The sequence below is a fragment of the Phasianus colchicus genome, chromosome 10 (genome assembly GCF_987193195.1).
Source record: "Phasianus colchicus chromosome 10, bPhaCol1.hap1.1, whole genome shotgun sequence".
Taxonomy (NCBI): domain Eukaryota; kingdom Metazoa; phylum Chordata; class Aves; order Galliformes; family Phasianidae; genus Phasianus; species Phasianus colchicus.
Window position 1 is genome coordinate 6,320,647 of NC_143445.1, and position 25,637 is coordinate 6,346,283.

At 42.0% G+C, this 25,637-nt stretch overlaps 2 protein-coding genes and 1 long non-coding RNA gene across 21 annotated transcripts in view; 1 reads left to right on the plus strand and 2 right to left on the minus strand.

Annotated features, from left to right (window-relative positions):
• Positions 1 to 1,430, minus strand: part of PER2 (period circadian regulator 2) — a 42,229-nt gene extending 40,799 nt beyond the window's left edge. For 6 of the 15 annotated variants that reach the window (XM_090147188.1, XM_031596419.2, XM_090147178.1 and 3 more), the window contains exon 1: positions 937 to 1,166. The gene's annotated coding sequence lies outside the window, so the exon portion shown is untranslated. Of the gene's footprint in view, positions 1 to 502; positions 524 to 936; positions 1,167 to 1,252 lie in introns of those variants that run through there. The other 9 variants (XM_031596417.2, XM_031596418.2, XM_090147187.1 and 6 more) reach the window with 4 other exon arrangements.
• A 156-nt stretch (positions 1,431 to 1,586) lies between these two features.
• The window catches only part of LOC116230951 (uncharacterized), a 67,347-nt gene continuing 43,296 nt past the window's right edge, over positions 1,587 to 25,637 (plus strand). For all 5 annotated transcript variants that reach the window (XR_016469572.1, XR_016469573.1, XR_016469571.1 and 2 more), the window contains exon 1: positions 1,587 to 1,941. This is a non-coding gene — a long non-coding RNA (uncharacterized LOC116230951). The remainder of the gene's footprint in view (positions 1,942 to 25,637) is intronic.
• The window catches only part of LOC116230950 (vesicle-associated membrane protein 3-like), a 46,783-nt gene continuing 35,010 nt past the window's right edge, over positions 13,865 to 25,637 (minus strand). Inside the window, exon 5 of the mRNA XM_090147204.1 lies at positions 13,865 to 24,083. Within this exon, the coding sequence (XP_090003330.1) occupies positions 24,067 to 24,083 (17 nt within the window). The 3' untranslated portion in view covers positions 13,865 to 24,066. The remainder of the gene's footprint in view (positions 24,084 to 25,637) is intronic.

Below are 25,637 nucleotides of genomic sequence, written 5' to 3' on the forward strand. Positions count from 1 at the left end.
TCTTACGTGCGGAGAACAAGTTGAAAGAAACTTCATGGCTGAAAGCCAAGAGACAACTTATCGCAGCACCCTCCCAGGTTACTCCGGAGCCACGTTGCCGTGTCTGCCCAGAACACGATGTCAGCAGTTCACTTTGCTAGAACAACAGAACTGCTACGGACACCCCGCGGGGTTCCATTAGCTCTCACAGCGCACACAGCAGGCTGCATCCTACCCAACCCACCGGGAGACGTGAACCGTCAGCCCGGCTGTTACCGTGCGGCTCGCTATTTGCGTGAAACTCTACTTACATAAACGGTTTTGTAATCACACATGTAATAGCGTGCACCCCATGTCAACAGGCGTTCCGCCGCGGTCTCGGGGCACAGCACGTCCCCGCTCCCGGACCTGTTGCCCGCCCCACCTGTGGCTCCGCGCAGCACCCGGGAGCGCCGGGAGCGCTGCGGGGGGGGGCGCCGAGCCCCGCTCCCGTGCCCGCCCACCCGGCGCCCGCGGCACCGACCTCTCACCGCGGCGTCGCGCCACGCGGCCACCGGAGCGGAGCCCGGGATAACGCGGAGGGACCGGCCACATCGAGCGGGCCGTCGCCCCCCTCGGCTGCCGTGCCGGGAGCCGCCCCCCCGCGCCAGCTCCGCGCGCCGGGCCGCCGCCCCCTCCCTCGCTCCCTCCCTCCAGATCTAAGGATCGGGGGCAGAGCCGCCGCCCAGCGCCGGCTGCGGTGCAGCGCCCGCCCGGCCCCCTCCCGCTGCCCTACGGATGGCTCCGTCCCGTCCCGCGGCGGCGGGAGAGCCTCGGCCGGGGGTTACGTAACCTCGGCCCGGCGAACTGGGGGGGGAGCGGGGCAGCCCGCCGGGCCCCGCGCGGCCACCGATCGCCCCCCACCAGCCTCCCGACCCCGCTCGGGCGCGGGGAAAGTGCCGCGGGCCCCCAACTCACCGTACGCCTCACGTCCGCCCAGCGCGGCGCAGCCCGGCACCGACTTCATACAGGCAGAAACGTGACCGGGCGTCCGGAGCCCGCCCCTCCCGCGCTGCCATTGGCCGCGGCTACGTGACGCAGCCGAAGGAGCGGGGCGGGGGCGGGGCGCGCAGCTCTCCCATTGGCTGCGCCGCACGCCGCTCACTTTACATAAGCCTCACGTGTGACACCATGTTTCCACCGCCGGCCGCCACCGCCGCCGAGCCTGCCCCGACGGCCTCCCCTCCCCCTTCCCATCGCCACCACCCCTTTCCTACCGCCGCCACCCCCCTACCTCCTTCTCCCCCTCCTCGCACGGCCCGCGGAGCGCTCACCGCCGCTAGGCAACCCCCCGCCGCGCCGCTCCGCGCCTCCTTCGGACCGCGGCCGCCGAGGAGGGCAGAGGTTACATCACGCCTCGGGGGAGGGGGGGAGCGGCTCCGCCCCGCCCCTCAGAGCCGAGCGTGACGTCAGCGCACGTCCTCTGGGTTAGCGCGCAGGGGAACGTTGGCGGTCGCGGCGCGCGCTCGCGGGCTCAGGAGGGGCGCGCGACGAGCCTGCCAGCAGCCGTTAACGGTCGCGGCGCGCGCTCGGCCCCGCTGAGGAGAGAAGCGCGGGGCGGCGAGAGGCGGCGCGAAGGGGCGGGGCGGGGCGCGTTGCCTGGGAGCGCCGTACACAGACCCCAAACAGCGCCCGGCAGCGGGGTGCGGGGCTCCGTCACGAGGCGTTCCGCCCCGCCCCGGGCCTCGAGGAGCTCCGCGCCTCAGAGGGAGCGGGCTGCGGTGCGGAGGAAGCGGCGGGAGGCGCCGGGACGGAGCTCCTTACATAAGCGAGCAGTGCCCCTGTCCCGCTCCCCGATTTTGTACACGCCCCGGGCTTTCGAAACGTGCCGGCTGACAGCGCGGAGCTGCCTTCCTCCTGCTCTTAGCGAGCCTGGAATCACCACAGAAAGCTTTAACGCTAAGAGTCTCTGAGGCGTTCAAGGTACGTCCTGTTCTCGTGGAAAACCAGTTCCCGATACGCCAATTGCAGTGCAATTATTTCCATTCCGAGTGTAAGAATGAACTTTTCGTGTTTATTCTCCGACGCTCAGTATTGACATCGCCCATCTCACAGTGAAAAATTCACATATTCCTCCAGCTGGTGACGCTGAGTTGTGCCCAGGCCTCGCACTGTGGTGCAGGAGGACCTGAGATGTACCTGGTGCAGCAATGTTGCCCGCTGCTGGCTGCCCTGCACTTCTGCTCGTTAACATTAACGAGTTTATTCACATTCCGAGCCTTCTTTCTCTTCGTCGTCACACGTGGTGATGAAAAGAGGGCACAGAGGAGATGCCAAAGCTCTGCCAGCTTTGGTGTGAATACAGCAATCGGGTGTAACTGCATGCGTGAGGCTGCTCCATGGGAAGTAAGGCAGCAGAGAGCCATCAGGGCTTCCACTGTTTATCTACAAAATGAGGTTAATGCCGCTTCCCTCCTTCACTGTGGTTGGTGTTAAGGATAAGTCCATTAGGTCCATAGATATTTAAGCAACAGCTATTGCAGAAACAGCTTGTGAGTAAAGTACCCAGCAGTATTTAACTCCTGGAGGGGAGAGGGGGCAGGGAGCGGAAGCATTAGGACCGGATTCCACAACTGGATTTGTTGCAAAGCACAAGTCAGCTTATCAGGATCCCTATTTTAGTTTGCACTCCCCTGAAGTTTCTAATTTAAAGACTAATCCTAATTAGATACACTGTATAGTTTGGTCAACTTAATGGTGTTAGTGCTTCACATCCAGAACTTCATCATTCTGTTTAAATTATCTTTGTTAGGGATGGATGGATGGATGGATGGAAGTACAATGACATTCTTGGGTTCCATGGGATGCTGGGTTTTTTTTATGTCATATGCCCAAACTACCCATCTTGTCTGTGTGCTGAGGGCTGCACTTCTAACCATGTGTTCTAAGTCAGGCCAAGCAAAAACACTGAGGGCCCTGCCTGTCCCAGCTGTGTCAGAGTGCACACACAAGGAGCTGGAGGCAAACAGTAGCACTGTGCTACAGCTGAATGAGTTCCAGAACAAACAGAACAGAGACACATCCATCACTGTAGTGCAACACACCAGTTCTAGCAGGAGAACGTTGATTACCATCACCAGAAAAAGCCAGTACCTTTTCTGCCCTAGTATCGACCAGATGCATTATTTGAGTTCTGCTTATTTTAAAAGGATACAAAACAATTGTTTTGGTCAAGGTATACGCTCACAGAGAATCAATTTAAAGTTCTATTCTAGCCACTTTTTGGTATTAGTACAATAAAACATATTAAAAAAAAGAAAAAATGCCACACAAAAATGGGAAAGCAGTTATTCAAAGAATGACTGTGCAATTGGAACAAACTCAGTCCAAAGTTTTCTACTGTACCTATTTTCTGAAAGTTGGCATCATGTATAAAAATTCAAGTTATTCCAGGCACCACCAGTATAAAATAAGTCAGACACATGTCTTCTGGAGCAATGAATATTACTAGTGATACAATGGCTCATCTGTTAAGAAGACAAAAGAAGGTGGTTATAAGTGGCAACAGGATAAAACTCAAAGCGAAATAGTTTGTTGTAATTTTAAGCTTCCTCTGCTTACTAAGTAGCTGTAGCACAAGGGCTTTAGTAGCAGAATAAGTAAAGTACATTTCCTTGTGTGTACACATAAAAAAAATTAGGATTTATCCATATAGAAGTCAAATCCATTATGTAAGTCCATTTCACTGTACAACAGCACATCTCTCACTAGTATTGCATGGGGCACTGTGCTGCTTTAATTTCTACCTGGCTCCTCCATCTAGTTTTGCAAGGCAATCACCTACCTGTGTGAAATGGGAGGGAGGGTAGCAGGCCTTCCTAGTAGGGTCCAGCCATAAGCAGCCAGGTTCGGGCTCTGCAGTTTTCTTTCAGTTGCAGAACTATCATGATTCAAACTGCACTATCGATACATAGTTTGCTACTGACTCTCTTCCTTGATTAGCATTTTTTTGTCGTTGTTGTTTCAGCATAGTGTCTTTCTGAATTACCAAAAGATGAATTGCTAGAGCTCAACTTTTTTTCTTCTTTTCTTAAATGTTTTACATTAATAAAATGTAATTTAGGAAAACTTTTGTATGTGAAACTGCATCCTACCTCCAACATTGCTTAATATTATCAGTACTCCACCCCCCACACACCCCCACCCCCAAATACTGGACCTTTTCCCAGCATATTTACAAAATAAAAGTTAGAATTTGCTTAGCAATAGTATTTCAATCAGTTCTGGTGAACAGCAACATATTGACACTATCAACTTTTCTGGGGGGAAAAAAAAAACATTTTGGAAAAAAAGGAAAACAACCAAATCCTTCAACGAGGAGAAAAAAATGCTACCTGTTTGAGGTTACAGCACAGCACTGATAGAACTGTGTATTGTTGAGGGAGAAAAAATCACTGTTTTGCAGCTGGAGCCCACAACTAATTCTTCATTCCTAAGTCTAATTACTCATCATTTACAGTGGCACTCAGTTTCATTGATTCTTGCAGAGATCTGGAAAGGCATTTTGCTAATGAGCAAGAAGTGTCACTGTTACTGTCTGTGCAGATGAAAGATGAGGGAAGAAATAAAACCACTTACCTCATTACTGGTGACTACATAGGTAAGCTTTTCTTGAAGCATTCTCAAGTGTAGGAACAAAGTACAACAAACAGAAAGCTAGCAATATCTATACAATCTTGGAAACTGATTAAAAGTCCTTTGCAAAGATGAATGGCTGTCCCTGGCCAGAAAACCTGAAGAATTCTGGGGAATACTTTTTTTCATTCTGCCCACATTCTGAATGTTTTCTTGTTATTTTTATTCAGTTTCTGTTGACAACCGCAGTATAATTTTAAGGTTCAACTATCTTGAAAAGTGACATGTAAAGGAACATTGCATTGTTTTGATTTAGAAGGACTGAAAGAATACAAATGGAAGGGGTGTGTCTCATCACCATAACTCTGTGTGCTGATCTTAAGTCTGTTACACAAATTCAGAAGCAAATACAGCTTTGAGAACTCCCAGGTCTAGGGTCAAGCTGTAGTGTCTATCAGCAACTCATTTTCAGCAGTCATTCTCACAGGAGTCTGAAGAAAGCCTGAACTTCAATCCATAGGGCCAAAAAAGTTTTCAAGCTTCCTGTGTAATTCGGAGCTTTAGTGTATGGCTTCACAATCTACCTAAGGTGATCTAAGGCCTTACAGAAGCACCAAAAGGAATGGTAACACCACCTCTACTAAGTTAAAAAGTAGAGATTAAGCAACTGTGCTTTCAACTGGATTAGGAAATTGATTTGACTGAAAAATTCTAGGACAGCAGTTTTTGGTTGGGCCATATCACAACTGCAGGACCACTAAAGCCAAAAGAAAATAGGATGGAAGACCAGATTCTGGGTCAGAGCAGAGATTCCAAAACCTATTGATATTAGCCAACAGTATGTGGAATTATGGAGTCAGGCATTTAAAATGAAATTTGTATGTCATTAAACTAACATAACTAACACTAGTAAGGGATGATGAACAGAAAACCAATCTTCATTATGTTGGATTTTTGTGCCCTCTTCTGCACTGAAAAGAAGCTCCTTCATCAGGCTGGTGTTCACCATTCAGAACCATCCATTTAGATGCTAAAGACAGCTTTCACACGGTCTCTGAGCTGGTGTAACACTGGGCTTTCATCAAGGGGGGCAGCGCTTCTCTTCATGCCATCCCTGCTAGTACCATGCTACCATATTTATGGTTACATGGTCTTCACCCTCTCTTTTGCCTACAGTACTACTCACTTGACCTCTCAGTGAGACAGAAAACTTTCTTAGTTTCCATGCATCAAGCAACTGAATCTGGTTTCTTGGTGAGTAAACCCAATTCAGAGTCAGTTCATGGCATGGACAGGGCAAACATGAAACAAATGGGAAAGATCTTTTTAAAGGCAATGAGACAGTAGAATAGCATTTCCAGAGTTTTTGCTACCTGAAGCATGCAAATTTCTGGATTAAACACAGGCCAATGTAGCACATCTCCTTGAGATACCTGGATTGCTTCACAAACACCTGAACAGCAGGCCTGTGACCTGGTGCTGTGCCTGCAGAACAGTGTGTAACCCAATCCTGGGCTCCTCACAATGTCTGATTCCTCAAAGTGCTCCTATTGATTTAAAAGTACACAGAGTTACTGACTTCCATCACACTTATCATCTCTTTTTGAACTCCAGTAGAGTGAGATGTTATCATTCTTAGCAAAATGGAGCAAGAGATACACCTTCTTTTAATAATAGAATAAGGCTAAAGAGACAAGATCTAGGTACTGGCTTCCCCTCTGGTGAGCATTTATGCAATTTTTTATTAAATAGTCATTACGTAAAACATTGGATTATGACTTGGCACAGGATTGGAACTGGGCTCTTTCTTGTTCCCAGATAAGCTTTCAATAGTTGTGCCATGGGGTCATTCTGCTGCCCTTAGCTGCCAGGAACCTGTGGGTACAATGCTTCTGTAATTTGTTCCCAGTTTTAAGAAACAGATTATAACATTAACTGATTATAACAGAAACCTTCGTAAGAGAATGGATGCTAAATAGCAGACTGTTAGAATTTCTTCCAACACATATACAGCTCTCCTCATCACAGTCATAACTCAACCCAGACTATCAGGTATTCATTCATCCTAACATGGCTACTAATCACAGCTTGGTGATTTATAGTTGGTGAGGAAGGAAAAGGCAGATTTTAAATTATAAGGAGCCTATTTCCTCATATCTCCTCATATTTCTGAAGTGTCTCTTAATTAAAAACACTTCATTTTTAGATTGAGTTTCTCATTACCATTCAACCTCAATTAGTTTTATGGTGTTAGTTCACACGAGACACTTTGAACACAATGCTGCTGCTACTGAAGTCAATGGAAGCTTGGTTTTGTTTTCAAGAGAGCGTGCATACTAACTGGCTGTGTTTGCTTCAGAAAGAGAACCTAAATTAGAAACTCTGATAAGCCACAAATTAAAAAAGAGAAATGAGAACTCACTTTGCACTCTTTCACTGATCCATACCACTATGGACTGAGGGATTGTCACAAATTCTATTATTTTATTAATTTCTTTTGATTTAAATAGTTTTGAGAATGTACTCAAAAGAAGACAGTAACTGAAACATAAAAAGTGCAGAATTTTCCCCATCATTGTGGATCATTTGATGCTTAACTGGAATGAGCTTTACCACTAGCCTTTCTTCAGTGCAGCTCTAGGGAGTTTTTTCCCCATCTACCTGATTTCCCAGCTACATATTTTCTCAGAAAATTATACAGTTGTAATATCTTTGTCACATTTGTAGACAGTGGCCAATGTAGACAATGCACTCAAAATTATCAGGTTAATTGGGAGAGGCAACCAAGCAAGGAGAAGCAAAGAAAGTAATTGTGTGTATATATTAAAAAAAAACTCAACAACCTAGAATATAAAATGTATTGCCATAATGAAACATTTAATCTGTTTCTAACATGTGATGCTCTGTTAGCTGTAGCAAAACTTTGGAATTCAATGCTTCTGTTGTGTAACCACACATTAAAAGAAATTAAAGAAGCAGTCTAATTCAATCAAAAGGAAAAAGAAAAAAAGACAAACCACCAAACCCAAATTCTTTCATTCCTTAAAGGAGAAAGGTCAAAGGGTATAAAAGGAAAGCAGGAATTAGTAAGCCAAGTAATATTAGCTAATGTTGCTCAGTAGAGGAAAACCTGTTTTCATGTTAAAACACTGCGCTGCAGGAAAAGTGAGGAAATGTATCTGAGAAAAAGGAGGTAGGTAGAACAACAACAACAACAATAGAGTGAACATAATTCTACCTTTCTACAAAAGCAGAGCGATGACACATTCCTCCTGTAGGCAATTATAAAAATGGTGTAGGACTCGTCATTTCTTTGGTGTCTGGGCAGAAAACTGGGTAAGCTTTGGGATTTTTTTTTCTAGCAGGTCTGAAAATATATATCCAATTGCCTTGCTGCCTTTTTATCCACCTGGGTAATTTACAATGATTATTTTGTGTCCCCAGTTGTGCTCTCTCATGGTGCATTACTGGCTGGCTACTGTTGCTAATAACATTGGTAGCATTTGTTGGCTTCATTAGACACTGCAGAAAGCAGTGCTAGTTAGGGAGGCTGATGCCACTTGTGTAGAAATAGCATTCTTGGTGTTTTTTTAAATGAATAGCACGCAATGAAAACTGACTTGGGCAGACTTACTCAGAGTAAGTCTGCATTATAGTGTCAATTTATGAAGGCATATTCAATCCAAATAGTGGAAACTACCTGGGTTGCTACAAAGCTCAGCATGCATACAAAGCCCACCCAAGAAGCACAGTCAGTGCTCAGACATTTAGCCTACTGTGCTACAGCTGCTGTGAGAGCATTCCTTCAGCTGGTTAGCTCAAAGCAGGTGTGGGAAGGCCAGCCTATACTGCAGTCCTTGCAGGTGGTGTTGTCCAGAGTGGTGGTGCCTAGTGAGCTGGCTGAAGTGTCTTCTTCCATGTTCCCATATGTCTAGTTGAAAAATGGTAATTTCCCTCTGCAGAATTTTTTTTAATCTTCACTTATTTCACATGTTTGATTCACTAACATGAGTTACCTAGATGAGGGAAAGAAGAGCAATAAAAGCAACATGTTTAAACTGAATTAAAGAGCTTGTATTTAAACACTAGGCTAACATCTACTTGAGCTGTTAATCAAATTTAGTTGCTAAATGTTGTCATTACTGCTCATCCAACCTGAAGTATTTCAAGGCACGTGCACCCTTCTTCTTGTAGTATGGATAGCAAATTTTAATTTTGTCAGATCTTTTTTTTCCTTTCCCTGTGAATCATGTCTAGCAAGTTAGTTTTTAAATTAATTCAATAATAGCTAAGTCATCAGTTCCTTCTTACCTGCAAGTCAAAATTTACAAATAGCCAGGCCAATTTAAGCCTCCTAACAGTGGAATTAAGATGGGTCTCAGTATCACAGAATCACAGAATCATAGAATCGTAGGGGTTGGAAGGGATCTCCAGAGATCATCGAGTCCAACCCCCCTGCCAAAGCAGGATCCCTACACCAGGTCGCACAAGTAGGCATCCAGGTGGGTCTTGAATGTCTCCAGAGAAGGAGACTCCACAACCTCCCTGGGCAGCCTGTTCCAGTGCTCCGTCACCCTCACCTAAAGAAGTTCTTGCACACATTTGTGCGGAACTTCCTATGCTGCAGTTTCTGGCCGTTTCCCCTTGTCCTGTCTCCGCACACCGCTGAAAACAGTCTGGCCTCACCACTCTGCCCCCCACACCTTAGATATTTATAGTCCTGGATCAGGTCTCCTCTCAGTCTTCTCTTCTCAAGGCTAAACAGACCCAGTTCACTCAGCCTTTCCTCATAGGAGAGATGCTCCAGGCCCTTCACCATCTTTGTGGCTCTCTGCTGGACTCTTTCCAAGAGATCCCTGTCTTTTTTGTACTGAGGAGCCCAGAACTGGACACAGTACTCCAGATGAGGCCTTACCAGGGCAGAGTAGAGGGGGAGGATCACCTCCCTCAACCTGTTGGCCACACTTCTTTTTAATGCACCCCAGAATGCCATTGGCCTTTTTGGCCACAAGGGCACACTGCTGGCTCATGGCCAACCTGTCGTCCACCAGGACACCCAGGTCCCTCTCCGCAGAGCTCCTCTCCAGCAGGTCATCCCCCAACCTGTACCGGTGCATGCGATTATTCTTCCCCAGATGCAAGACTCTACACTTGCTTTTGCTAAACCTCATCTGGTTTCTTACTGCCCAGCTCTCCAGCCTGTCCAGGTCTCGCTGAATGGCAGCACAGCCTTCAGGCGTTTCAGCCAATTCTCCCAACTTTGTATCATCAGCAAACTTGCTGAGGGTGGCCACTATCCCCTCATCAAGGTCATTGATGAAGATGTTGAACAAGACCAGACCCAGCACCAATCCCTGGGGAACACTGCTAGTTACAGGCCTCCAACCAGACTCTGCACCGCCAACAACCCTCTAACCAGCAGAACTTGAGGTGTTCTGGTTAGACATGCATTCTACTCTTCAAGGCACTCAGAAAGCAAACCAAAAAATGGTAAGGCTTTGAAATGGCAGATTTGCTACTACTTCACTGTAGCCTAACAGCCAATAAATCACCTTCTTTTTTCTTCATACACTGACTCCATCCATTGGCACAATATCTCTTTTCAAGTTCTAAAATGCAATTAAAGCACACTGTGCCACCATCTAAAAGACTTTTCCTCTCTTCAAAATTGATCATTAGAGCACAGATCAGTGCTCAAGGCCAGAGATACGGCACTCCACAGAGCGTCACGAGGTTGTTACAAGTAACTGTGACTCAAACCTTGAGATTCACATTGAGTTAAAGTGAATGTCAATTACAGAATGCAAATGTATATATACAATGTTTTGGTGGATTACAGTAAAATAAATTGTATAGGGAGACCAGTAATGCAATATATTTGAAAACTGCACTACACCCATCTAGTTACAATCCTGTTTCCACTGCAAGTAATTATGTAAAATCAGTTCACTACAATAAAATTGAAACAACAGCAGGAGACTTTGTAGGAAAACTGCCATATAGCACATTGAGAAAATTTTCCTGCTGTTTACATGCTGTAGTGGCTAAATCTGAAACAAAACCTCAGTTACATATATATATATAACCAAGATTTGTTGTTTTTATTGGCATTGGTGAAGTTTTTATAACACCAAAAATATGTCACAAATAATATTCAAATTTTCAAAGTTTACTCAGACATGTTCTACTTCCTATTATCTACTTTCTCTAAAAGAGCTTAGTAAAGCAATTGTTGATCTATCACAAGGTGGGAAAGCAAAGATGTAGCATGGGTTCATTTCTTACTCCCTCAATAAGAAAACTCAGTTTGGAAGTTGATCACTCTTTGGTGTGAAGACACAGCCAAGCCTTGATGCCTTGGTCAAGCTAGACCACAGTTCCCTTATTTGCAGAACTCTGTTCTCTTCTTAACACCATTATTATCCCACAACAAAAAATGAAGATCTCAACACACCAGTATTCTGTAGTTTAAAAGCTTTTGTGTTATAAAACCACGCTGTAGATCTGTTCATTTGTTAGCATTGCTATTAGTATTGTTAGCATGAACACGTTAGTATCTGCTGCCAGAGGTGTTGTGGGGGCTGGGATGCTGGAGGGGAGGTAATTACAGAAGGGTAGTTGGCTCTATTAATATGTCAGACATACTCCTGCAGCAGGGCAGGTGGCGTGCGAGAACACTGGGAGCTGCCTGAAGAACTCTTTGTTCTCCCTTCAGTTCTAGTTTACTGACTGTGGTAAAACTACTCATTAGAAGGGAAGGTAGGGAACGTTCTTAAATGAGTCATGTTTGTTCTGTGATTGTCAGACTACATCCGTAACTGGTTCAGTAGCTCTATTCAACTGGTGAGCCCGTTCCCATTACGGCACACGACACAGGGAGCCTTTATATAGACAGCTGTGGGCAACATGCTTCACATTGACTCTACGTGGGATTAACAGGTACTTCTCCATACTGATGTGTTTGCAAGAGAGTACAGGAAAGACCTCATATACATGAGAAATTCAGAGCCTTCCCTTCTAAGGTGCATTTAAATTATATACTTTAAATTAAAAAATAAAAATAAAAACAAGAATTGAGAGTTCACTGAGGACAAATGAGGCAACATAATCAGAGTCACCCTGTGCAATGCAGAACTTGAAAATGCTGGAGGCAAACCTGGAAGTAACAAGAGAATACAAAGACTTTGATGGTTAACATGTGCCAGCTTTATGGCCAGACCTCAGTCTTCTCAATGAATTTTTTTAAATAGAGAAAGTGGAGAACTTAAGTGAAATTACTTGTGGCATAATAGCCCAGGCAAGAGGGGGAGCAGCATTTCACACAGCATCACAAAACAGAGAACAGGACACCGTGGGGTGGTGCACAGCAAATGAGACAATGCCAAAAGTCATACTCCCAGAAACGCTGTAAGTTTGAGAGCACCTGAGAAATGTGGAGGCTGTCTGAATTAACTGATGTGCAGGAGAGCAATCTGAAAAGTGTTACAATCAATACCAATTACAGCACTATGGTTAACCTGAGGGGCAGACAACGCAGATTAATTCCGTGCAGACCAACTGCGACTGAATCTGTTTTGAATGTGCAATTAAGTCTGACACTGCTAGTCTATTCGGCATAAGGTGGGACAAATTCCCTAGAACAACAAGCGGTGGGCGGCAGTGCCCGCAGCACAGCAACACCGCTCTGCAGAGCTGCTCCCGCCGCCGGGAATCCCCCGAGGCTCGCAGCAGGGGGAGCCCCGCGCAGGCTCACTGCGGGCCGCTGGCCGGCTGCGGCGTGGAAAGGGCTGATTGGTGGTGGGGTTTTCCTTCATTGCGGGAATTTAAAAGCATGATTTAATTTGATTTAAAAAAATAAAATAAAATAAAGAGAATCTTCTTTCTGACACTGCATTGCGATGTGCCTGATCGTGCCAGCACATTAAGAAAAGGGAGAGTTCTGAAAGCTCTCACAGATTCTCTAAGGTCTCATAAAGAAAACAACCAGGAACAGAAACAGCCAATTAAAGATATTCTGAGGCTCGACTTCTCCCTGTTACCTGGGTCAAACGAGAGCAGGAGGGTTTTGTTTTTGAAAAGCTCACTTTTTGATAATGTACCTTTCTGCTCTCCTAGTTAAAACTGTTTGTAGGTGTAAGAGCTTCTCATAATAGCTGCCCAAATCACAGGTGCCATTACGAGATTACATTCTTCTAGATTTGAAAGACCTCAGAAAGCAAAAAAAAAATATTTTTTTTACCACAGCCATCATCACCAGCTAGCTTATGTTTCATATAGACTCTATTAGTCTCAAGATTAGAGGTTTTTTTTTTTTTTTTTTTTTTTTTTATTATTATTATCATCAGCTTGCACGTTTTTATATTTTCCCTAAATGGTGAGTTTTTTTTTGAAATTTTAAATATGTCAGGAGCACTTAAAAGCATTGCGTTCATTCACTTACCTCCATGTAGTTCAGGTCAGAAAGCAAAGTATATATGGTCACTTCAAGGTCTGCTTTGTCTTCAAACTATATTCCAAAGCATAAGTATGTCCCAGAGCTGTTCGTCCTGTTAACTTAATAAATCCTAAAAAGCAGCCCTTTTTTCTTCCTGAACTTCCATAAATTATGCAAAACTGCTATCCATACAGCATGCAAAAATACATTTGATTTTTCATATAAACTTACTAGTCCTGCTATCTTCCCCATAATCACTACATATAATTTCATTTTTACTTGATTTCATCACTTACTAGAATTCCATATAAGCTGGAACACTGGAAATTGAACTATTATCTTTCAACAAAACTGAGCTAACTAGCTAACCTGTCTGTAAGGGAGCTAGCAGAGGATTTCTTCATACCAGCATAAGCATTATTTTGGCTTTGATCAGTTTCCTGTGTTCTTCATATCAATTTCACATTTACATGCACCACGCAGCCTAATTCACTCTCAGTCCTTATATGCTACTTCATGTAGATGAGAATATCCATTGTATGAAAAAAAATCAATGATTACTTTGTCCTAGCTTCTTATAGATTCATAGTGCACCCAATTTACTGCCAGGCATACTAAGAGTTACCAAGGAAAAGGCTGTTGTTTTACTAAAAGAGCACTATCCATTTTGGTATTACCTGTTCTGGTGTCAGGTGGGGAGGTGATACCATGCCTTCATATGCACTGAGATGATTTGCAGGCAGTTTAAAATTACTGAATGATATCCCATATGCATGAAGGCATAGAGCCATCTAGAATTAGCTAGCTGTCTGTGATGCTTATATATTTAAAAATGTAGGTGTAGTCACTAGGAGGGGACAAAAGCAGCTTCCAACTCTTGTCCCTTCAAGGAGCTTAATTACTCATTAGTGATAAGGATGGTAAGCCATCACACTAGCTGTAAGCATCAGCAGCTGTTTCAAGCTAAAGCTTGAATCATGATCCTGAAAGTCTGTATTCCTCTCACAAAAAAATCCTTCTTTCTCCATTTAAAAATGCATCTGAAGTACACAAAATTCCTGAACTAGCAAAACTCTGTTGCAGTGAGTACCCTTAGTTAACTGTGCTTTATTAACAGGAAAATATATTTCTCCTTAGGGAAAAGTAAGAAGGTCAAATGTAATAAATACATTTTCTCACGTTTTTCTCTTTAATGACAATTCTTTAATGATTATACTAGTTTCCACTGCTTCCCTTCTCCTTTTTTGTATATGGATTTCAGTGTTGTCTTACAACAGAAGTGTTTTACTTTTCTGTTAGACCAAGTATATAAAAATTCAAGGTGACTTAGAAAATATGAGTTTCCAGAAGTGCACATAACACAGAGAGGGAATGAAAGCTGAAACTGCTTAACTCTGCTTAACTGCGTGCATTCAGAATAGAAACAAAACAAAAAGTATCTACTTAAAACAAGATTTATTGGCACAAACCTACATGTTACAAATGTGTACAGTATTCTTGGAAAATATGTTCACCACTTCAAGAAAAAAAAAATCACCGCCCACAGGAAAATACAGTAATATCAAATATCTTAAGTTGTCACAATTTTAGCATCAAAATGTATGTAGAATTTCATCATTTATAAACTAACATCCACTGACCTCCAAGTAGAGCACTTTTCAGAAATTTCCTGGTCTCCACAACATTTCTTCCTTCTCAGGTAGCTCTAATAAGACACAGATGGAATGTTTTCTATAGAGGCACAAATCCCAATTTCTTGCCCAGTACAGTTGAGTCCACGAGGTCAGAGATGCTGTTCTCAGCAAAGGCTTTCAGAGCCTTTTTGAACTCATTACTACATAGCTTAACACTACTGTGCGGCATTTAAAAGGATGCAATTAATGGTTTGGTCTGGAGTTTAGTTTTTAAAATGGCAACTGAAAATAAATCACTGGTTACTCCTACTAGTGGAAAGAAAGCTTGAAGAATTAAAAGAAAGGAGATAGAGGAAAAGGTTTTGTTTTGCATTGCCATTCCAGTGGCATTGAACAGGGACTGGCATTGTTAAAGTGACTTGTGAGGAAAATTAGGATGTCAGTAAATTCCCTTCTTTCTCTTGTGCCACTGTAGTAACTTAGTAACTAGTCAGTGTTTTGTCACTGACCTCAAACAGTGCAGAATCAGACTACCAAATGCCTTGAATCTGACTGAGTGCTACCGATAGCCTCAGCTTCAGCCTCAGAGGTGTGGGCTTCATATATGCAGGAGGGAAAGAATACACTGATATCCTCAGCTTCATCGGACCTGGCATAATTCAGTTTAAAAGAGGAAGAAAGAACCATTGTGGTAGCGAAAACTCTGAAAAATGGAAGTTGTGCTTATTCCCATAGGATCTGAGTTTGACTCCTGCCAGAAGGGTGCATTAAAAAAAGCAGAAACATAGAATCACAGAATCATTAGAGTTGGAAAAGACTTCTGAAGGCCACCTAGTCCAACTCCCCTGCAGTGAACAGGGACACCACAGATAGATCAGGTTTCCCAGGGCCTGATCCAGCCTCGCCTTGAAAGTCTCCAAGGACAGGGAATCAGCCACATCACTATGCAACCTGTTCCAGTGTCATAAATCACAAAGAATCATAAAATCTCCTGAGTAGAAAGAGGACCCACAAGGATCATCGAGTCCAAGTCCTGCTTCTACACAGGACCACCTAAACCCTATGTCTGAGAGCACTGTTCAAATACTCCTTGAGCTCTGGCAGCTCAGGCCACGCCCTGGCAGCCTGTTCTACACCCACCGCCCTGTGCTGCAGAACCTCTCCCTGCCCCCAGCTGCTCCTCCCCAACACAGCTTCATGCCGTTCCCTCAGCACACAGCTCAGCGCTGCCCATCTGCTCCCACTGATGAGCTGCAGCTGCCACGAGGGCTCCGCTCAGCTCCTGTGCTCAGGGCCAAACAAACCAAGGGATCTCAACCACTTCTCACAGATCTTGCACTCCAGATCCTTCAGCATCTTTGTAGTCCTTCTTTGGATGCTCTCTAATAGCTTCTTGTCCTGCTTGTATCACGGTGCCCATTGGCAGAGTTGACTCTTGAATCACCCACCATCCTTGGAAACTTTCAAAACTTAGCATGACAAACCCTGAGCAATTTGATCCAACCACACAGTTGGCCGTACTTTGATTGGAATAAATAAACCCCAGAAAACCATTCCAACCTAATTTTTTATCATTCAGAGGAAAGGCTTTTCCTCTCCTGAATTAGAACATAGCATGGATTCTTCATAAGGCCTGGATTTAGTAAGGATAAATGAGACTTTAAATTGTCTCTCCCCATTAGCATTGTGTGATGCAGTATGCCCTCGATCTCAGATGGTGGTAAAAGACACATAGCTACGTTCTTCTTCCCTTTCCTTCGCTTCTATGTCAAAGCCCCCAGAGAGTAGAAATTCTCTATGTGCTTAAGCATGTGCTGAAGTAGCTTCCAAAACAGGGCATGCTTTGTTCTTTGCTCAATGTGAAATACTCAACCATCTGTTCAAGTCTACATTGCTGAATTGCATGCATAGCACCTTCAGAGGCTGCTTTTCAGCATTAAAACTCAAACATAAGTGATTAAGAAAAATAATAATTAGCTGGCTACAAACTCTTATTTCCTGCATTGGCTAAAATAAATTTATAAGAGTTAATCTTTGGACACTATGAGAACTTTTTATAATGTAAAACTAAGTAAAGATTGCCCATGGTAAATATTGGTTGTACTTTACCTCTTTCATACTTGGGAAAAGAACATATCACCCAAATGGCAAATGTTTGTCTACATATATGTATGCTTTTGGAGCAGGGGTGGAAAAAATAGTTGTGAAATAAAAATTTAACCTCTACAACAGTTGATGTTTCTCCCTCAAAATGTATTTTTGCAATAGACAAAGGAAGCTTCTGGGCCCCACTCTTGAGTAGGAGGTACTAATCTTTCTAATATCTAATCTTTCAGTGGTGCTGATAAACACAATATGACTAATATTTTACCATGTGGTTGAGGAGGGAGGACCTTTCATTTACAAGACAAAGTAATAATGTATTTCATTACAAATAGTTGACTACCAGTAACATTTCATTGTGCAGACCTGTGCATGTGTCTTAGTTACATTAGCATTTAATCTTATATCCAAGTTGGGAAAAAAACAAATGGAAAATATATTGAACTTCGCATTTCTAATGAAAAAAATATTCTGTCATTAATAACTGGGCTTTGGAAGCTTACTATTTGTCTAATTTGTATAGCTGCTAATAACTTAAATACAAAGAATATTTAGAGATAAACTGTATACCCATAGCCTTTATGATGCAGTTCTACTTTTATTCTGAGTCAGTTTTCCTTTTAAGTTTCATGAAAGGCTGAACTTGCAGTATTTAGCACGCTGTAGATTGCTAGTGGCACGGGGGCCACACTGACCACATTTTCAGGTCTAACCAACACGAGCCTGACTAATGGAGAAACTGTTGCAGCCTTTCAGGTAAATTCTATAAATATTAATAGTTGAACTTCCAAAAACAATTGTGTGTTGTACTTCTGTGAATTCACAACTCTATCGTATTTATCATCTCACATCTTACAAAGAAAACAATGGCAGCTACAGCTGATGGTTACACTTGATGATCTTTTCAAGTCTTTTCCAACCTTAACAATTCTATGATTCCACATTATTTGGTCTTACTTTCAGTAAATCTGCAGCTTATCAGAGGGAGAAACTAATTTCTAAGGATACATTAACATAATGAAGACTTTTAGCTCTTTTAAACTCTTCTCTTTCCAAAAGCTCAAACCACCACCACATGTCCAGAATGTCAAAAATATATTGGATTCAGCACAGAGTTTTTCCATCCTTTCCATGGACCATTTAATAGTGGAAAAGAATAGATATTAGCGTGGAATGAGGGTAAACAAAATGATTATGCTGTGTTAAAAAGATGTTATTACTGGCAGACTGAAGTTGTGTACAGCAGAAGGTGTATATATCTAATGCACCAATCACTCTGGAGCCCTTATTTGACTCAAGTCTTTCAGCATTTTTGCAGCACATGGGCAGCATGCCTTGGGGTGGTACATCCCAAATTGCTCTCCTTGCAAAAAACCCTAAATCATTACTGTGTATGTCTCCTGTATTTTCAAGAAAGAAGGTGAAAGGTAGTACATTCAGCTACCTCATTTGAAGTACTAGTGTATATACATTTCGACAGACTAGCACAACTTAGTTTTAGCATATGAATGGCACTCTTAAGAACAGGCTCTCCAAGGAGGCTACAGAATGTTGGCTACATTTCACTTAAACCATTTCCCAATTTACTACTTTGCCATTTCCTCTGTCTTCCAACAAAAGTGATAGAATTACTGTTACAAGAAATACTAAAAAATTAATTACAACTGCAGTGTTACAATCAAAGTAGTTTATCAGACATGCTGTTGTCTAGCAGTCAGGAGCACTGTGCGCTATCACATCATTTCAAACTGAATTAAGAACCAAGAGCCATACCCTGCCTTCAGTGTTCTCATCCCATCAGTAGCGGCTAGTTTGAGGACAACGGGGCATTATGGGAAGGAGGCTGTGCTCCACTCAGGCCTAACTCAGCTATGATTGAGGTCAACAATAACAACAGGACAGAAGGCAGGGAGTCAATTCATAGGGCAACAGAACAACCCCAGCCCCAATATGCTACGCTCCAAATACATTATGCTCCAAAAACACAAAGGCTTTAAAAGAGAACAAAGATTTGAAGAATAATGGTGAAGCCAGCTACTGTGAGAATAGCTAAAGAATGGACAGCCTTTCATAATTATCTTTGTTGTTCTCTACGGTATTCTCTCTTTGAAAACAAATAATTTGCCCTTTTAAACTTACAGCACATGGCTTCTTTGCTTGAATAGAGTGTTACATATGAACCATGAGGCTGTATTCAAGTTTTTAACCAGTACAGGTTATGATTTTTGCTTTGGAGAGTTAGCAGATGTGATACAGTCATGACAGAATGAGGTTACTGCAGAAATGACTCATTGTTAAATAATCAAGTGTTTACCAAAACTGCTTGTAATCAGACTGCCACAGTTTTGCTTTATTGTAAGATGTAGCTTTTAAATGTCAGTGCATTGGGAAAAAAGGTAAACTTCTTGGGTGGCTCAGATCTCTTTTTATGCATGTGACAGTCTTCTGGTTCTCAATGGAGAAAAAAAACAACTGAGAACGTCAATGGAAACATAAATTAATGAAATAAAGTAAGGGAAGTTAATTGAAGAAGAAAAAAAATCATTTCTTGAAGTGGAACAATTTCTGAAGGAGAAAAGAAGGAAAAAGAAATGCGAGGTTCTGGTTGGACTGTTTTATACATCTCGATCTACTGTTCCTACTGAAAGTAACAGCAACCATCTAAGACATTTTCAGCCAATTATTTCTCTTGATACAACCACTTTTTTCAAACAATGTTATTCAGCCTTTTTGGTTTTAGCTTTTAAAGAAAGGTGCTTGTACTTTATCTAGCATAGAGAAACACAAACTCAAATAAATTCCATCTAACAAAAGGGCCCTAGATCAGCAGGGGAGAATAACTGCCAAGAAGAGCATCTCAACTCCTCTGACTACACAGGGAACCCAGAGGTTAAGTCTGTTACTGTCCTAAGGTTCAGGTCAGGTCAGATTCAGGTCTGAATCCAGACCAAAGAGACTTTGGCCTCTTTGAGACCTTTCTCCAATACTCACTGTGTACATTGGGAGTGAGCCCATTGCCTTATATGGCTACTGCTTAAAAGGCAGGAGAGGTGGGGTCAAGATGTAAGCCCTTGGTCACACTCAAGTGCCCTCTGATCTGTTTTGTGAAAATCTAGCAGATCTAGCACCAACATGAGCAACAGAAGCACTGCCATGAAAAAATAATATAGATTATACATACGCCCACTGGGTCTATAACCTCGCATAAGACAGAGAAAAGAAACTCCATAAAAGTACAAAGATTTCAGTAATACCTGAGCTTCCAGAAGTTCCTGAAATTTCAGTCTGCCATGACAGATGCACTTCGGAGAAACAGACATCACTGTTTTACATGCATGCTCTTAAAAGACATGTCAGAGTCATGAACTTGCTAATAAGAGCTAAAACCCATTTAGACAAGAAGTAGTTTGACTGTTCAGAAAGTTACAGGAAGGCCTGTTGGAGAATCAGGGACAGGAATGAGACACAGCAAATGAAGAATTTCAAAAGGTCTTGCTAACCAAGAAAAAAAGCCAGGCCTTACTTGCAGGTTCCAATGGAACTGAAGTACCAGCTTTAAAAGTCAAATTGACTAAACTCTGAAATCACTTCTTGTCCTACAGACCCTAGAGTTACATTCAGAATCTTCATCAGATTCTCCCTTCTCCATTTAATAATACTGGATTATGTTGAACTATGTTGAACTGACTGTGCTGTTACATAATGTGGTCAGGTGAAAAGCAGGTCAGGTGTCTCTGTTTGGACTTCCACACTACTTGCTCCTGCAAGTTCTGCATTTCAGATATTTAAGTTTAGAGCCATATTTATGTTATTTCAAGGTGAGCTGAATTAGAAGGAAGAAGGTATAATGACCAGGCAAGACTTTACTACTCTGTGAAGAGTGGCTGCAAATAACACTACTTAAACGTAACATATTGATGTGTAGTCAAGCTAAAAAGCAGCTATGACACAAACACAGACTAGCTCCTAACCACCCAATTTCAGCAATGATGTTTCTGAACGTCATTATCATGCCAGAAGTGCAGCTGTAGCCCAGAAATCAGGGGAAGAGTAAGTGCTTCTTATAAGTACTGAGTATGCAAGTCTCTTATGTTATTAGTGTAAGTAGTCTAACTCTAGTTAAAGCTACCAAAATATAAACTAAAGCTATGAAAACTCTAGCGAAAGCTTCCAGCCAGAGAAGTCTTCAATTTGGTCCCCAGGATGGCAATCATAAGTTAATCAGCCTTGCAGTCTCCTGAGGGTTTGCCATGAAGTAGATAAAAGGGAGCTGCTTTGTGCCTTTTTACCAGCATGAGCCTGGGCAGTAATTAGTGATGAAGAGTCATAGTTTAAATTCTACTCAGTAACTGAAATTCTAGCCAGTACTGACTAAAGAAGAATGAGTTAACCTTTATATGGGAAATTTGCTATTATATATAGGGAGCTGTAATTATGAATGGACATTTTAAATGTAAATGCAGTGATTGAAAAACAAATCAATCCTGGCTAAAACACAAATAAGATCTCCAACTGTGTTTATATAGATTGTCCTCTGTATCACTCTATGTGTATGTGATGGTATTTCACAATCCATGACCTTAAATTGTTCTCTATTACTGTATTCTCACTGCGAGATAATTAACCATCTGCAGGAGCAGTAAGACTCCAGGTCTCTACAGTGCAGGAGGACATAACTGTTCATGTTTCTTGGGCTGAATTAGAAATGTTACATGGTCTACCAGCTGCAAACAAACAGCACAGCTAGCAAACATTGGGCATGCACAAGCACACCATAGTGCAACCAATTTAAAAACATTAACTTAGCAAATTTATTAGAACACAGGAGGAAATTGCCTCTTCACGAACATTTTACAGCCCACTAGAGGCTAGGTTTCATGACTAAACTTGCAAATCCTTACCAACATCTAGTAGTCAACCCTGTCAGTTGCTATTTTGAGGGAGAATGAATACACATTCAGCAGTTTACGTTCTCCAGTGCCCCCTAAAGCTCCCATTTTGATTACTAACTTGAGATTAACTAGCTCAGAGGACTGAGCCCTTCCTCTTTACAGATTCATTATAGCTCCATTTGTAAACTTTGCATCTTCATAGCTTCTTCATGTGTATCTCTTGCTTACAGCAGATAGTCACTTTAGACTTATGGGTATGATGGTATCATATAACCTTACTGACTGTATTATCTCCAGTGAAAGCTATTTGTATCTCATGAGATGTTTCAGCATTCCTCTAGAGAAGCCCTATGAGGATCAAGTCACGCTCAACATGAGTATGGGCGGCAGGGTTTCACCATCATGAGGTAGTTCTTTCTAGCTGTTATCCAAATATCTTAATAGTCTAAAAAGGGTCCTGAAGTTGGATAGCTTATTCTTGTTCCAGAAAAGTTTCAGTTACACACAATAATAGCATTTCACAAAGTCAGACCCTTTAATTTGACAGCATAATTTTCTGTCCAATCCATGAGGATGTTAGAATAGTTCATGCACTTAGCTGATGAACTGAAGCAAGCAGGGCATACCAGTAGCACATCAGAAACTTTGAAAGTTACTAATGTTTGAAGATTACTTTTATTACGACCATGGCCACCTGCTAGTTAACAATATGAAACAATACACGTGAAAATGAAGTAATAAATATATAGAAAAGCAATGCAGCTGGAACCATTCAACTAATTGCTTTTTCCCTCCACAAAATTCTACTTAAGATCTACTGCAATGAACTTGTCTGGTTCTCTCTTCTTTTAAGTCTAAGATCATGTCAAGGGAGATGCTCTTCAATGAGCATATCTGCTAATATAGCTATTTATGTGCCTTAACAGAGTTGCAGGCAAAAAACAAACAAACAAACAAAAAAAACCTAGAATTCTTAGAAATTCTGAAGATCTCATCTTAAAAAGGCGCTGTCAGAATTGCCTGGCTTAAAATCTGAAAATTCGTTTCTAGTTTAAATAGGTAAGTTTAAAATTGGTATAATTGGTATTGGTAACTGCAGTATTTTAAAATGAAGAAGTAGAAATCAAACACTTGGGTTTAACCTTACAACAATAGCATACAACTTTCCCCCCAAATGCAATATATCTTTTCCTTTAATTGTATCAAATGTTGGTTTAAGTACGAAAAATATCTGAACTGAGTACTTTATTAAGATGATAGCTTATAAGATAGCTTATAAACTATACAAACACAAATTAAATTGTAAGTAAGCCTACTAACACCTCCAGTTTATAACAGTGTTTCTCTGCCTTCCTCTTCTCAAAGAAGGCTTTGTTAGGCACCCTCCAATTTCCATTCCCTGGCCTCTGTCCCCACAGTTCCTTCTGTTTACTGCATCCTCCTCTTCCCGATTTTTAACTGATCCTCACAAAGGGAACCATTTCTGCAAAATGGTGTAGAAGCAGCTTCTTACAGTTGTAATGGGAAGCCACAGATTTCACCAAAGTCATTCATATACTCAAGTTAGAGCTGTAAGTATTGGAGTTTGTCATTCAAGAGAGTTCAATGAATTGTGACAAACACTACCTTCAGTTCTTAGCAAGAATCTGCATCTTGGTTATTTATGGTGCTTGTATTACCAATTTTGCATTTCACTTTTCAAGATCATGCTAGCTAACATTTTTTGGTTGTCGTACGGTCTTCTTTCTGTCTTTCACACTGAGGCTATCTTAGTTGCTCAGAACATACTGCAAGGGAAAATTTAAATCCATAAAATGCAGTCGTATTTATTTTCTGCAGGTAATGTTTTTAGATGGATATCACAATTTCAAAAACATATGTGATTAGTTGGCTAAGTAGAGATGTTTTATACATTCTATGAATACTTGCAAGTACCATTCTCCAGTGTAGCAGACACTTGCTACCTCAAAAAGCTGCATCTGATAGTGGATTTTGCCACACAACTTTAGGTACTCAGACTAAGAATTTTGGCCCTCATGTTTGCTGAAACCTTAATTTTGGATCCAGTTCACCTGACAGAGTCCCTTTATGTAGGAACTCTCCCACAGCTGCATTCTGCATTTCTGAGATATTTAGGATGCTTTCATATACTACAGTTTCTGAAGGTCAGTGTGTGCACATTTTAAGACACAGTGATAAGACAGTGTATGGAACTACTTGGCAGTATTTAGCTGGTACAGTTTCTTGTGGAAACAACAGAATTCCAAAACACACCACACTGAATGCTTATACGTTATTAGAAGCAAAAATCCCAAGACACCAGGAATTAAAAAGCGGAGTTCAACAAAGGAACACTGATATTGTTGGTTGATACGAACAAAGTTGTGCCAAGTCTTCCTTCTTCATTTTTTCAAGTGGAGAAATAAACTGAGAAAGGAAGCAGAAGGGGAAAAATAAGACATACAACATCGGTTAGTACAGAGTTACCATTGTGCTTCATCTCACAGAAGCTTGTTCTATCTGAGGATGGCAAATACCTGTAGCACATCTTTTGCTGAAAGAGCACAGGCTTTAACAGTGTGCCTTCCTGCTTGGAACAGAGCTGAGACTCCCCTCCCAAAATGCATTTAAAGGGAGAACTGGAGTGGAAAGCAGGGAAACTGTGGCTCCAGAAATAGAAAAGACAAGAACTGATGTTGATGTGAGCAACCCCCCCCAGCAATACCTGCAGTCTCACATGGAGTAAATGTTCCTTGGGCAGCCAGCCTACTTTTCCAGGGCCTCAGTACCAAGATGAAAGGTAGCTCAGCTTGGATCACATTACCAATTGTAGTTTGTTGCTTTGTCACTGTGAGGAACTACCCAATTTATCTGTGTCTATAACCAGCCCGGCACTGCAGATATCTTGTTCACTTCACACTGATTACATGCCTTGTCTCTGGCAGCCACTTGGACACTTTATGATAACTGAATTTACATATATACTTGAGAACTGCTGTAAATGAAGACACCATTGAGTTCAATATACAGAGTCATGACCCCGGTTTGATGATGTAACACTCACATTTGTGATTAAATACCCTGAACCCAACCTAAGCATGTCAAACTTGCTACTTCTGTTTTCAGACTTATTAAGGCAGGCATTCAGCATTTAAAACCAGGAGAAAAACAATGTTATTACTTATATATAATTTCAGATGTAACTTTTAAGGAGAAATCATTAGCTATCTTGTCTGTTTTTTACTTTCTTGTTAAGATATAGAGTGCTCAATGATACATACATGTATACACAGCAAGCAATTCAGTGGCTGCACATCTGTCTTCTCAGGTTGCTCACTAAATTTCAGAACAAAGGCCTATCTTTCTCTCGAAGCCACTCACCTCGAGTACCTGGTTAATATAGTTAATTAATATCTAGCCAGTTCTCATTCTTGCTGCATTAGTGTTACGAAACCCTACAATCATTCTGGGTCACTCTGGTACCAGCATTCATAAGACTAATAAACTTCCACGTGTATCTCAATCCATTTAGTTATGTTTACAGGTGATTCTGTAAGCCTCCTTTACAGAAGTAACGGGAAAATGGAAACATGTCAAAGGTGAAGCATGTAATTTGAGAGCTGAGAATTAATTCCCATCCACAGTGTAGCCTCCTGGTGAATCACTTCTGAATTCACCAGCTGCATCATCTAACTCAAGAAATCTCCCTCTTTGGAGTTAATGCCATGTTACTGTTATGTCATGTAACGGCTGTTGCTAACCCAGAGGTTACATAAATAAAATGTTTAATTCCTGTCATTACGAGATCCCTGGCTCCCAACCAGCATGACTGCCATTATTCATTTATATGCTATCTTTCCTACAATAAATATGTAAAATGAGATGATCTTTAAAGACATTAAAGCAACATGTCTTTGCACCATCTTTTACCAATATTTAAGTATTTATGATGTAAAGAGATTTTCAGAAGCAGCAACATCT